Source organism: Salvia splendens, chromosome 8 (genome assembly GCF_004379255.2).
Source record: "Salvia splendens isolate huo1 chromosome 8, SspV2, whole genome shotgun sequence".
NCBI classification, from domain to species: Eukaryota; Viridiplantae; Streptophyta; class Magnoliopsida; order Lamiales; family Lamiaceae; genus Salvia; species Salvia splendens.
Window position 1 is genome coordinate 1,963,358 of NC_056039.1, and position 14,698 is coordinate 1,978,055.

The window sequence follows — 14,698 nt, forward strand, 5'->3', positions numbered from 1 at the left end:
ATCCGGGGGTGGTATGCCGGGATGGCAGGGGATGCCGGGGGGTTCGGACGGTCAGGGGGGACCGGGGATGCAACCCCTTATGCCGATGATGCCGGGGTGGACACCCGGGTTGCAGATGACACCAAGGTACCCGGGGATGTAGGGGCCGCCGGCGTACCCGGGGATGCAGGGGACGTCGGGGGGGACAACGTCTATCGCCCGAGTTTTGATTTTGTTACTGCTTCTTCGCACACATCGACCCCAGCGGAGACGCAGTTCACTAGGATTGAGACTTTCTCCCTAGAGGAGTTGGGGATAGATCTCGGGGATGCGGACACTCCCGTTCAAACGGAGGGAGTAGGGCGGGGTCGGGGCGCGCCCAAGAAGAAGAAGGGGAAGAGGGTGGTCGGTGAGTCGTCGCAGCCAGCTGGTGACGACAGCTCGACACGAAGGGAGTGGACGGACGCGGAGAACGTCGCGCTATCCAAGGCGTGGGTGAGTGTTTGTGATGATCCCCTCGCCTCGAACAATCAGAGGATCGTCAACTTGTGGGCTAAGATATCAGCAGCCTACAAGGCATTTTGCCCGGAGGGGAGGCCACACAACGGGGAGGAGTGCCGGAAGGGGTGGGAACGAATCCGGCAAGGGGTCTCCCGATTTTCGGGCTTGTACACCAACGCCCTCCGAATGCAGTCCAGTGGCCAAACTGACGAGGACTGCAGGAGGATGGCGGAGAAAGAGTTCCCCGTGCTCGGGCTTTACAAGGAGTTCACCTACTGGAACTGCTACCTGGTGCTAATGGACTCCGAGAAGTTTCGGGCAGGAGTCGATGCTGGCTGGCCGAAGAAGCAGCGCCTAAACTATACCGGTGATTACACCGGCGGCAGCAGCGGCGGTTCCCACGACCTCCCCGAAGATGCTCAGGAGACCCCGTCCCCTCCCGCGTTTACTCGCCGCACTCGCCCGGTTGGTCAAAGGCGGGCGCAACGGGCTCGACAGAGGTCCGAGGAGGTCCAGTCATCATCCCCCACTGTTGGCAGCCCGACAGTCGACCTCGTCTTCTTGGTGCGTCAACAAACGCGGACTCAGATGTACAAGGTCATATCTGACTGGAAGAATGCCACTTACCCCGAGGAGAAGAGTTTTTTTCACGCACTGCTCGTGAGTATGCGAGCCGATTTGACTGCCGCCGCGGCACAGGTGGGGGGCTCAAACGCGGGCTCAAATGCCGCAAATTTGGGGGTCCCGGATAGCGGCGACAATGGCGAAGATGGCGACGACGACGGCGACGACGGCGAGGCGTGAGGCGGAGGCGGGTGGCTCGTGTGTGGAGTAGGTGTTTTTTTTTAATTAATGTACATTTTTTTTGTTAATGTACTTTTTTAATTAATGTACTTTTTAAAATTTTAATATAATTATTGAATTTTCCCGTATATGTGTCATAAATTTAATTCCGTATTTTGTGTGATTGTTAATTATTTGTTTTTAATAATTTTGTTTATTGTGGCTGGGCTATGGCTGAGCTATTGTTTGTCCTGATGAGGTGGCATGAGGAGTTTTAGTGCTGATGATATGGCATGAGGAGTTTGTGGCTGGGCTATGGCTGAGCTATTCTTATTGGAGATGCTCTTAGGACCAAAAAATCAATAGATCTCACGAGAGAAAAAAAAAGTTTTTCCTTTATTATAGTAGTTATTTCCCAATGCATACATTTAAAAATTTTTGAACCTTACACTTTAGTTACGTTTCGTAATTCAAACTGGGATACTGAAATTATTTAGGTTATTAATATGTACAATTAATTTTGAAGTCATAATATAAACCTGTTCCTGATATTTAAATTATATTATTAACGATTTTGATGTTTAGCTTCATTTATAGAAACTAATAAAATTACTATAAAATAACTATCCCTGGTTTTTAAATAACTTGTCAGTAAAATACATGTAAAAATATAACAATATATTGATATAAAAATAATTCAATTTTAATTATATTCCCTCCGTCCACTAATAATCTTTTCATTTTATTATTTTTATTCGTACATCGATAAATGTCTTTTTTTTATAGATAGTATTAGTTTCAAATGTAGTAGTACTATATTGAAGCATCTATAGTTTCTTGAATAAATAAAGACAAAGATTTATTTTTTTAGTCAAATGATAAGGGAGATTAAAACTATACGTATATTTGTTGAATATAAATAATTTATATTAAGGTTAGCATATGATTCAATTGAAATTCGACTGAAAATCACTTAGTACAGAGTTTTATGAATACTTTACATTATTTTTTAGTATATTATATGGAGTATTTTTTAAAATAATTCAATTTATCCATGTTGAATTGGTAATATAATTCAAATGACATGATTTTTAAACAAAACCATAAAAAATTTCGAGAAATCTGATCGTTCAAAAATAAGTGAACTGTGTGGGTAAATTGTCCTTATGTGATAAGGATATGATATATGGAATAGAAATCTTTGATATTAAAAAAGCATTCATGTTTAGCCTAATTTATATATCAGATTATTCTAATGCAATCGAATTCTCATCATCGATTCTCAAACACTTTATTCTGAAAAGACTTGTTTTTTTCAAAATGTTTAGCTTTTTTCAGCCAAAGTTTGTGGGTAAGATGGAAACGTCAAGTTAAAGTTTCACTTTCGAAAAAAGAAGTTTTAAATTTTAATCGGAGCATGTCATTAATTAGTTCTATATAGTTGAGAGCTTGTAGGCTGTAGCTTGTTTCAATAAGAGAAAATTTCTTGAAAACTTATAGTAGTAAAATTTTAATGATATTTCCGGTTAGTTTTATAACATAGAAAATCAGTCATGACATTAGGATTTCTTCGCAATTATCCACTAGTAAAAAAAATTGTCTTCAACTTTTAATATACTATTATTGATAGTTTTTTAATCGAATAATACAATTTTTTTTATATAAACAAGCACTATCGTTTAATTTAGCAGTGGTGACGATTACATATGATTTCCCGACTACTATAGTACTACTACAATTTAACAAATCCAAACTTCATAAGAGTATTTCTTTTGGCTGATTTCAAAATTGCTTGACATACTAGGATTTGATCAAATTTGAATATTTTTCCGACAATTTATCCTTTAATTAACTCATTATACTACTCCATATAAATTCCCCTTAGAGCATCAACATTGGCGTGGAATTTACGGCGGAATTCCCAAAAACACCCCCTGCCACGTCATACGGACTTTCCACTGCACTGCCACGTCATAAGGACTTCCCACTGCACAGTGGCGGACATCCCCAAGGACTTACCACAATTAAATTTTTTTTATGCAATAAACGAAAATTCCGCGCGGACGTCCGTGGGAGTCAACGCAATGGCGGACGTCCGCACGCCCGTCGCGACGGAATTCCGCGTAACACCGCGGAACTGCGGTGTCCTCGGCGGAATTCCGTATCCGTGCATACCATGCACAATGGCGGACGTCCGGTCGAATTCCGGCACGCCGGAACGGGCGTCATTGCTGATGCTCTTAGGCTTTAGCCTTTAGGTAAGCACAACACAAATGGTGGCATATGCATTGGATTAAAAAGTCTAAACTAAGGTGAATTAGAGTTTCAAATTCATTTTTTTTTAATTACAGGTGTTACGAACTCGTCTTTAGTTGAATCTGACTAATCCTGTTCGATCGAGTTTGCGAATTAAGGCCCAAAATCTCCTAGCGGATGACAAGATTTCAACCCGTGACCTCAAGGTCACCACTCACCACAGTTCCGCGCTGCCCATTGTGCTGCAACCCGTTCATAGAATTTCGAACACTTTAATTGTAAGAAAGCACAAAATTCAAACATCCAATTAATTTGAAAACGGAAGCTCGAAAGTTGAGGCTTTACCTAATAGTATAAAAGACAAATTTTGAACTTATATGAATTAATTAGGATTAAGAACTGTTCTTTTTTTGGAATACAAGATACACCTTATCATGCATGATACGTACAATTTCTAGTTTCTTACAAAACATTGAATAATGACTATATTTTGAATATGAGAGAGTACTAAAGTATACCATATATGTTAGTAGACAAAAATGCAAGTTTATTAGTAGAACATATGTGGTCCAAGAAACAGCTGCACAATTTTATGGTTATTCAAAAAAAAAAAAGAAGAAGAATAACAAATACAAGAGCTAACAAAATTACTGTTGAGAACCTCACTTTTTTCTCCATGAAGCTTCCTTTCTATATATATATATATATATATATATATATATATATACATATTGATCACTAGTTATCTTCTCGAGCTAGTTATAATTTTGCAATGGAATTGCAAAGCATTCTCCACTTTCTTGAAAACAAAAGCATTCTCGTCACTGGTGCCACTGGCTTTCTTGCAAAAGGCTCACTCTCTCTCTTTCTCACACACACATTTTTTTTTATTTTGAGAATTCTCAAATACGTAAGCGATATTGATGCATTAATTTGGTTGTGCAGTGTTCATAGAGAAGATATTGAGAGTTCAACCAAATGTGAATAAACTGTATCTTCTTATAAGGGCTGCAGATTCTGCATCAGCTTTGCATCGTTTCAACACTGAGGTATGTATGTGTGTTTGTATGTGGTGTGGATTGATGTAACAATGATTGTGAATAAATTAAGCAGGTAAATATTCAATTTTGTCTCATAATTTAATGTTTTGACTTTAGGCCAATTTCAAAAAATTACTACTATGTTTCAGTTCCATCTTGAAGGAGATTTTTTGGCTAGACATTTACTAAGTCAAAATTGAAACGTTGAGTATTCTTTTGCAATACTCCAATGATCGATGAGATAATTTTTTTTATAAAATGCTAAAAATATTTCGTGTACTTAAATAAAATATGCTAGAATTGTCAAGAATGTGTTACAATTTTAATATTTCTATATATATTAACGTTAGTATCAAGAATGTGTTACCAATATTTCTATATATATTGATATTTCTATATCAATATGCTAGAATTGTCAAGAATGTGTTACAATTTTAATATTTCTATATATATGTAATTTACCCTCTATTTATATGTTGAAGGTGATAGGGAAGGAGTTGTTCAAGGTAGTAAGGGAGAAATATGGGGAAAAATTAAACTCCCTTATACAAGAAAAGGTGATTGTGCTATTTGGTGATATCACATGTGATTCCTTTGGTTTAGACAGCAACACCTTGGAAATTTTGTTTGGACAAGTGAATGTTGTCATCAATTTAGCTGCAACTACCAATTTTGATGAAAGGTATTATTTGCTCTTTCATCTATCTATATTTATTCCCTTTGCAAATTTGATTCCATCTTCTAAAAATGTACATACATATGTGATGCCATCATTTATTTTATACTACTACGCATTCAACAATAGGAAGAAAAAAAACACCTTTAAAACAATGGAAAAAAAACAAGAATATAAGGATTTGAATCACATGATCAGTATTGCTTTATTTCTTAATTTTTCGTGGTAACTGGGTCATTTTCATTTTCAATAAAATTAATTTTCAATTTTTTTTTACTTTATTCTCTATTAATTTAACTTTGCTAAATATCACTATATTTTTTTGTGTGCCTAAAAAAATGACTATTTTAATGCATACCGTAGAGGATTACATAATTAAAGGGAAATGTATTGTGCACTAAATATTTCACTATCTAAACTTGTAGTACTATAATCACAATCGAAATCAACATATATCAATTATTATATCTTTATTGATTAAATATAGTCTATGATGAAAAATTTATTTTTTCAGATATGATACTGCGCTGAGAATCAATACTATCGGAGCTGCCAACGTATTAAATTTTGCGGCGAAATGCAGCCAATTGGTTGTCTTCCTCCACGTGTCTACCGGTCAGCATTTCTTTACTCAAATTATTTTAATAATTATACTATGAAATATATTGGAATGAATTAATTTGATTATCACTTTAACTGAGATTTCCAACACTAGGTATTATTGTAGTACTACATCTTTAAAGGAGAATCGTATTCTTTTTTTATCCACAATTTTATTCTTATTTAACTTTATTAATCTTTTAAATCATGTGATAAAAAAACGCGTCATTAAATCTGGGAATATCAGTCTATTCGCTGCTAATGAAATTATTTAATCATGAATTTTAGCATATGTATGTGGAGAGAGGGAGGGATTAATTTTGGAGACACATTTGAAGTTGGGCGACAGTCTTAATGGAATATGTGGACTCAATATTGAGACTGAGAAGGAAATTATTCACGATAAATTACAACAATTATACAATGATGGAGCTTCAGAAAAGCAAATTACAATGGAGATGAAGGATTTAGGCATTGAAAGGTTAGTCAAATTTCACCTATGATTAACTAAACCAAGCTCACTTTTTTTTTAAACATGATATTTTTTTTTTGTTTTTGATAGAGCAAGAAAGTATGGATGGCCAAATACATACTCATTCACAAAGGCAATGGGAGAAATGTTGTTGGGACATTTGAAAAATAACATTCCTATTGTAATAATTCGTCCTTCTATTATCACTAGTACTTTCAGAGAACCATTTTCTGGTTGGCTTGAAGGGGTCAGGTAATATATTATATTTGTAAATTTATTATTATTATTATTATTATTATTATTATTATTATTATTATTATTATTATTATTATTATTATTATTATTATTATATTTTTGGCAGACACATTGATAGCTTTGTGGTGGGATATGGAAAGGGCAAAATGAGTTGCTTTCCTGGCGATCCTCAAACTATAACCGACTTGGTAAGTTGCAATACTTTTTTTATTTATGTATATCCTATTTTCACTTATAAAACACATGTTAATAATTGAATATATCCCGGTATTTTATTATTTTATTAATTCTATCCCAAAATCTGAAATTTATCAATTTAAGCTCCAGTCTTGAATAATTACATCAATTCTATTTCAGTCATTTTTACTTTTATTGATTTAGATGATTTAAGTGGTTTGGTATTGTATATATATCTCTATTGTAATGACTAATTAATGAATATATTTGATGCAGATTCCATCAGACATGGTGGTGAATGCTATGATTGCATCAATGGCGGCGGCTGCAGGCGAAGAAGCGCTGACGATCTACCACGTCGGATCTTCGATGTCGAATCCAGTGACGTATCAACATCTTCAAGATTATGGCCTGCTTTTCTTCTCCGCGCAGCCGTGGACAGCCAAGGATGGCAAGCCTGTCGTTGTCGGAAGGGCCACGCAGTTGCCTACTAGGGTTGCGGTCCGAACATACATGCACCTCCATTACTTGCTTCCCCTCAAGGTTAGTTCAGTCCTCCGTCTCATAAAAATAGTGTTTATAAGCGTAGAATGAATCTCACTATAAAAAATGGTAGTATTAATAATGATTAAAAAATATATCATTAATGAAAAAATGTATGGAGAATGAGTCCAAATCATAAAAATAGTTACTGAATATAAGAAGCAAAGAATAAGACTATTTTTATGGACGAATAGAGTAATATTAACCAATGGCGAACACAGACTAAAGTCACAAGGGTATTAAGCCCCTTCCAAAATCAAATTTATTATTCTAATATTATCAAATATTTGATATTTTGTGTAAATTGTTGTAAAAATAAAACTCCTATTATCAAAACAAAATATAAGAAAATTCTTCTTTCAACATTTCAAATACGAAACATAGATTATACTTCCTCAACCGAAAACAAATTTATGCATCTGTCCCTATAGGCTATATTAAGTGTATATTTATGTGTTGATGGAGTTTTGTTCCTTATCAGATTCTTAGCCTTGTAAACACAGCAAGCTGCAACTATTTTCAAAGGGCCTATCTAGATCTTTCTAGAAAGGTTATGTTCTTGATGCGTTTGGTTGAACTCTTTAGCCCCTATCTCTTCTTCAAGGGAGTGTAAGTAAACATATACGAATATATTTTAATTTTTTTATTTTGATTAATCCAATTTGTGTATGTGTGTATGCAGATTTGATGACATGAACACTGAAAAATTGAGGAGGGCAGTAAAGGAGAGGTGTGGAATTGATGAGGATGAGATGTTCTACTTTGATCCAAAAATCATAAATTGGGATGATTATTTTGTCAACACACACATTGCTGGTGTTGTCAAATATGCTTTCAAACGTTGATTTCTATAATTAAGTTTGAATATTTCAACACTAGTTGATGTATTTATTGGACTATTATGTATACATAAGCTTTTGTGTATTCATTGGGTGTCATGCAGTATATGATATTATGATGTTTTGATGGCATTGCAAGAAATATTAAAGCATACTCTATAATTTTTTCTTTATTGAAATAAAATGGCTCTAATTATTCGAAACAGTGAGCAAGAGTTCAACAAGACAATCGACAAGGATACGTTACAAAAACACAACCAATCGCTAACGACAAGACAACCTCCTACCGGTGGTGATTACTGGAAAATTTTTCTATCACTCAATTGAAAAGGCTGAGACGACATTATAAGATTTTTGAGGTATCTAAAAGTTTAATAACTAAACTAATAAATTTTTTAAGCTCGTTATAAATTCATTAACAATGCTGGTGAATTGTGTGGGTACATTTTACTTTATTGATATGGATATGATACAAAGAAAAGCAGACTTAGACATAAGTACCAAAAATATTCTTGTTTAGCCTTATTTATTCATTTATTTCTAAAGCAATAATGTCATCCTCATTCACATTTCTGAAGCACTTTATTCTGAAAAGCATTAAGTTTTTGCTTTTTATAAAGCGTTCAGTTTTTCCAAACGGCGTTACTTTATATTTTCACTTTAGGAAACAATAAAATAAAATAAAATCTGAATATTATAACGTCCATCAACAAATGTGCTTCTCGTTTGTTGGTAATTAAATCTAAAATCAAATAATGAATTTGGAATTTATCGCATTTTGTGTGGTATGCCCACACTTATGTCTAATTTTTCGATTTTCTGTGTTGGCTACTTGGTTCATCGAGAATTTTTCAGCTTCATAAAAAAATCTTATCATTTAAAGTAAACACCAAGGAAATTGAACTATACTGTATAAATTTGGTATCTCATAAGCTTCATTTTATGGGCCGTTAAAACTAGGCCCATATAGGCAGAGGCCGAAGGACTCGTTTACAAAAATTTAAACTGAAATCTCTAATTTAATCTCAACAATTATTCACTCTAGACCAATGAATGATAAATATAGCAACAATAGAAATTCGAGCGAAAATTGATGACGATATATTATACGCTTAATTACCTACCGGGTTTATAGGAATTTTTTCTATTATAATGATGTCGAATTTGATTTAAATTTTTTTTCCTGTAAAAATCCATATTAATAATCTAATAAATTACCTAAAAGGACATAGGGTGTCTATCGTCCTTTTTTCAACACTAATCTTTGATCTTGGGCGTTACTTTTGTTTTGTTGTGGAAGTCAGAGCTTTGGTTCGCCAATTTGAATTGTTTGAGCTCTTTTTCTTTATAAAAAGAAGTACTACTCTTTTAAATAGATTAACAATAGTATAAATAGTACTACTATTATTTAATAAATAGATCACATATTCAAGTGAGTCATCGTAATAAATGAGAAACAAGATTAATTTTTCTTGAAAAAATTATTGCCGGACATAATTATCTCCACAACTATCTTTATTAGGGCACCCGCAATGGGGCGCCCTATGGCGTCCATCGTCCTCGGGCGCGGACGATGCCCCCATTGTGGGTGCCCGCCATCGTCCGTCCCCTTCGTCCGCGGCCGATCCATAGGGCGCGCCCTATGTCGCAGACGATGGCCTATCGTCCGCGCCATTGTGGGATCGGCGGACGATGACGCGGACGATAGGCCATCGTCCGCGCCATCGGGCGCCCCATTGCGAGATCGGCGGACGATGGTCGCGGACGATGCCACCCGTTTTCGATTTTTTGTATAAATACCCCTACCCCACCTTCATTTATAACGTTTCATTTCACGATTTCACTCTCGAAACTCGAATTTTTATTATTACTACGAAATTGATTCAAGTCCCAAGAGTCCGATGTTTGGGGAGGCTCGTTGGCCGGGTACAGAACCGGATGAATATTGACCGTTCGACGACAACACGCAGTACGATCCCGAATTCAGCATGGAATCTTACGGTTTGGATGACATGGAGCCGTCTCCAAACCGACCCGTCGCCCCCTCCCGCCGCGCCGCCGCCCCCGCCAAAAAGAAGCGGGCCCGGCACCGCGCGCAGAAGTTGCCACCTCCAGGAAATTGTGAAGAGTACGCCCCCGACCGTACGAACTACCAGCCGGATGAATCCCTCATATTGGCGAGGTGTTGGGTAGACATGACCCGATATTCGCGAACAATCAGAGGCAGCAGGCGTACTGGGAGCGAATCGCCGAGCGCTACAATGCGGCAAAGCCGCCGAGCGCGTACAAGCGGCAACGGGAGCAGCTACGCAAGCACTGGGACCAGTTGAAGAAGCAAATCAACCTATTCTCATCGGAGTACGAGAAGTGTGCGAGGGCTTAGGGGAGCGGCGAGAGCTTGAGCGACGTGCGCTCCAAAGCGCTGTTGTCGTACCAGTGCGTTCAGGCACGAGGCCATCTGGGCGCTCTTGACGGACAAACAGAAGTTCCAAGGCGGGATTCTGCACACCGGGGGGTCAAAGAGGACGAAGAACACCGAAGCTGGTGGTTATACGAGCGGTGAAAGCGGAACTCGTCCAGTGGACCTCAACCGGCCGTACGAGGACATTGAGAGTTCCGGCACACCGATGTCCTCCCTGCGTCCCATAGGCGTCAAGGCTGTGAAGGCCAAGGGGAAGGCGGTGGCGACATCATCCTCGCACCCGTCGACCGCCACGTACGAGAAGTTGGCAACAGTCTCGATGGCGAGGACGTTGTTGTAGACGCACAAAATCTATGCAATTCCCAACACTTCTTGAGCATTTTGATCGATGAGCTGCGCCAGAAGTTGGGAATTACATAGATTTTAGCCAACTCAAAACGTGTAACTTTTGTTTAATGAATGCAATCTTCACCGGTTTTTAGTTAATCGTTGTATTTTTAATTTAGTTTGCATTACATTTTTTAAAACATTTACATTAATTAACAAAACAATATTATAACATTTAAATTAATAACATATAGGGCGGGCCTTAGGGCGCCCCATTGCAGATGGGGGTAGGAGGATAAAACTGATGACGTGGCGCACCTTAGGGCGCCCCATTGCTAATGGCCTTAACAAAAAAAAATCTTTTAAAAAAGTAACTATTGAAATAATTGCTAGCAATTATAGGTCTATTTTTCCTGATTTGGAGGAATAGTACATGCAATGGATACTTGTCAACATCATCGTACGCAAAATTTGTTAATATACATTAATTTCTCATTTAAAACGTGTAAAATGTGACTTTGCTCTTTTTAGATTCGAGATAAATGTCAGTCATTGATATTCCAAAAGTAACACTTATGTCCTTTTTTTCCTGCCTGTTAATTTCCAGTTATGACATATCGACTTCAAATTGCACAGTTGATTGCCCACAACTGGCTAAATAGGTTAAAATTATTATGCAAGTAGAGAAAACGACGTTAAGTCCAGCACGCACAAAATTGTGAATAGAGAAAACATAAGGAATCATATATGTCGGCATGATTTAGGACTGAATTTAATTTAGTTTAATTTGTTTTTAATCCAATCTGTGTATGGTAATTAATATGGTTCAATTTATTATGCAGCATTGAAAAAAAAATTAGTGTGTCTAAGTTGAACACAATAATTAACGTTCATTATTCGAACCATACTCACATTTTTTCTAATATGTGTATTTTACTTTCAAAATCACATCAACACCTAATAATGGTTACGGTCAACTGAAAGACCGAGATCGTTGTCGAAGACGAAAGGCTTTTAAATCCCTTTAGACGTTTCCATTAACCGATTATAGTTCATTTTGGTGGCTAGAAAATATTGGCATTGGACTCATGTGAACACTTTACCAAACATGACTTGCAAAACGTTAATGACAGTAGTATCTATTAGGCATGGGCACATTTTGATTTGCAATAAAAGTCGAATTTGTTTTAATAGACGTCATTATTAAGAAATTATATCGTGTAGCATATCCAGGCGTGTTTGGTGAGATTTTTATTGCTAATAAATTAATAGTCGGTAATGTGCAAAAAAAAATTCTAAACTTAATTTTGTGTATTTATTTTAAATTATATATCTAAATTATTGAATTTTGATTTCGGTGCTAACATAATTTATAAGACTTAGTTAAGTGGCACTATCAACCTCTAACAAAAACAACGTTAGATTGTGTGCCAAATGAATTTTTTTATTTGGTATAATACTAATTTGATTTACTGTCAATAATGTAACATCATATTTATTGATCCCATAATAAACATATAAGTAAGTCACCGAAATCTTGATTAATTTTAAAGTCGTAACAGATCAATAGTTCGATACTTTAGAAGCAAATACCCCCATTATTAATTTTATTACAACATTATTATTACTATTATTATTGTTATTATTATTATTATAATTATAATTAGAGGGAACATCATTTTAGGTCTACGAACTTTGACAAAGTATCATTTTAGGTCCGTAAACTTTGAAAATCTTATTTTAGGTCCGTGAACTTTGAGTTAGTATCATTTTAGGTCCTTTTTACTATTTCCAAGTTTTTTTGGACGAAAATACCCTCAATACATTAAATGTATATATTTTTAATAAATTTATCATATACTCATATTTTTTTTATAAATATCTTTACAATATATTTTTGACAAATTTTCTAAATATAATTTGACCTTAAATATTATCACTTAATTTTGTGACATGCAAGTAAAATTGCTTCTTCAATTTTTTATCTAATTTTTTTTAATGTTGAATAAATAACTTTTCTCTAATAAAAAAAAATTGAATAAAGATCTTTTCTTGCATGTCACAAAATTAAATTATAATATTGAAGGTCAAATTATATTTAGAAAATTTGTCAAAAATATATTGTAAAGATATTTATAAAAAGATCTTTATTCAATTTTTTTATTATTAAAGAAAAGTTCTTTATTCAATTTTAAAAAAAATTAATATAAAAAATTGAAGAAGCAATTTTACTTGCATGTCACAAAATTAAGTGATAATATTTAAGGTCAAATTATATTTAGAAAATTTGTCAAAAATATATTGTAAAGATATTTATAAAAAATATGAGTATATGATAAATTTATTAAAAATATATATATTTTAAGGTATTGAGGGTATTTTCGTCCCAAAAAACTTGGAAATAGTAAAAATGACCTAAAATGATACTAACTCAAAGTTCACGGACCTAAAATAAGATTTTCAAAGTTCACGGACCTAAAATGATACTTTGGCAAAGTTCGTTGACCTAAAATGATGTTCCCTCTTATAATTATTATCAGATTTTCGATTGGTCGATGATATCGATATGATTCTAGCAATATCGACACACATGCTATACAAGAACGAATAGTTGATTAATGTATGTTTGAATATTGATTAATACAAGTAGTATATAATAAGTATAATATTTTGATTGAAAAATGTTGATTCAAAAGTTATCTAGAAAATACAATTGTCGCATGCTGTCTAAATAATTTTTCTTACTGAATTTTTCAAAGTATACTAAAAAGAATTAAAATTAGCACAAGTTCCACTATACTCGGAGGGCTAAATCAATTTTTAACAAGTAGATTTTTTATTTTTCTAATATCCACCAAATTCGTATTGGTCGTTGACTATGACTTGGCCTTTGTTAATATTCGTATTTAATGTGTAGAGTCGAAAACAACAACATATATTCAAGCCAATTGATGGAAATAAAATATCATGCTTACAAGATATATCATGATTTTACATAATTTTCTTAATTATTGAACCATATATTTCTAAAAATATATATCGTCATTGACGAACACAAATAGAGGGCTAAAGGGCTTGAAGTTGAACCCCTACCAAACTTATTTTTGTAATTTTTTTATATAATATTTAAATTTATTCAAATTTTATATAAATTGTTATGCAAAAGTGGCTATAATTATCAGAATAAACTAAAAATATAGTATTATCAGTAAAATTTAAAATACAAAATTCCTATATAAAAATGCAAACTTAAATTTAAAATATATGCCTCGTTTGTATTTATTATCTCAAGGGGAGGCAGTATTACTATAATCTGATGTCTTAATTCTAGACGGTTGGAATTGGTATAACGAGCTTTGTGTATGTAACAATTTAAAGAATGTTCCAATAATAGTTCAAACTCTAAAAAGCGATATCATAATTAAGTATTTTTCAAATCTTAAAAATTGATTTGTTTATATAATTCAGTATGTATATATACCTCAAGTTTTCTAGTCAAGCAGCATGCATGAATAAATATGAAAAGAACAACGAAGTATAATGTTTGAAAGTCAAAAACTCGAGTTTTGACCAATCCATTTATTTTTCTAAAATGATGATACGAGTATATCTATGGAATATTCTCATATCTCTATTATTTCATATATTATTGATTTAGCGTATCTTTTCTATTTCTTGATCACTAAGTTAGATTATTAGGGAGTATTATAAATAGGAGCCTTTGTTATCTTTTGAATTAATCATTGAAGAAATACAATTTATCTCTTATCGTATTTTACTTTTCTGCAATTTACTTTTCCGTCTTTGTTCATCGGTTGCTCGACGGAA

The 14,698-nt window shown here is 34.6% G+C and overlaps 1 protein-coding gene across 1 annotated transcript; it reads left to right on the forward strand.

The window, feature by feature from the left end:
- The first annotated feature begins 4,237 nt into the window (after positions 1-4,237).
- Positions 4,238-8,263, forward strand: LOC121742905 (fatty acyl-CoA reductase 3-like). The gene is made up of 10 exons (XM_042136029.1): positions 4,238-4,370; positions 4,465-4,568; positions 5,042-5,241; positions 5,750-5,850; positions 6,124-6,316; positions 6,398-6,559; positions 6,669-6,750; positions 7,016-7,282; positions 7,764-7,891; positions 7,965-8,263. Exons 1-10 carry the CDS (start codon positions 4,292-4,294, stop codon positions 8,125-8,127), a joined length of 1,479 nt encoding a protein of 492 aa, XP_041991963.1. The 5' UTR covers positions 4,238-4,291; the 3' UTR covers positions 8,128-8,263.
- Positions 8,264-14,698: the final 6,435 nt, after the last annotated feature.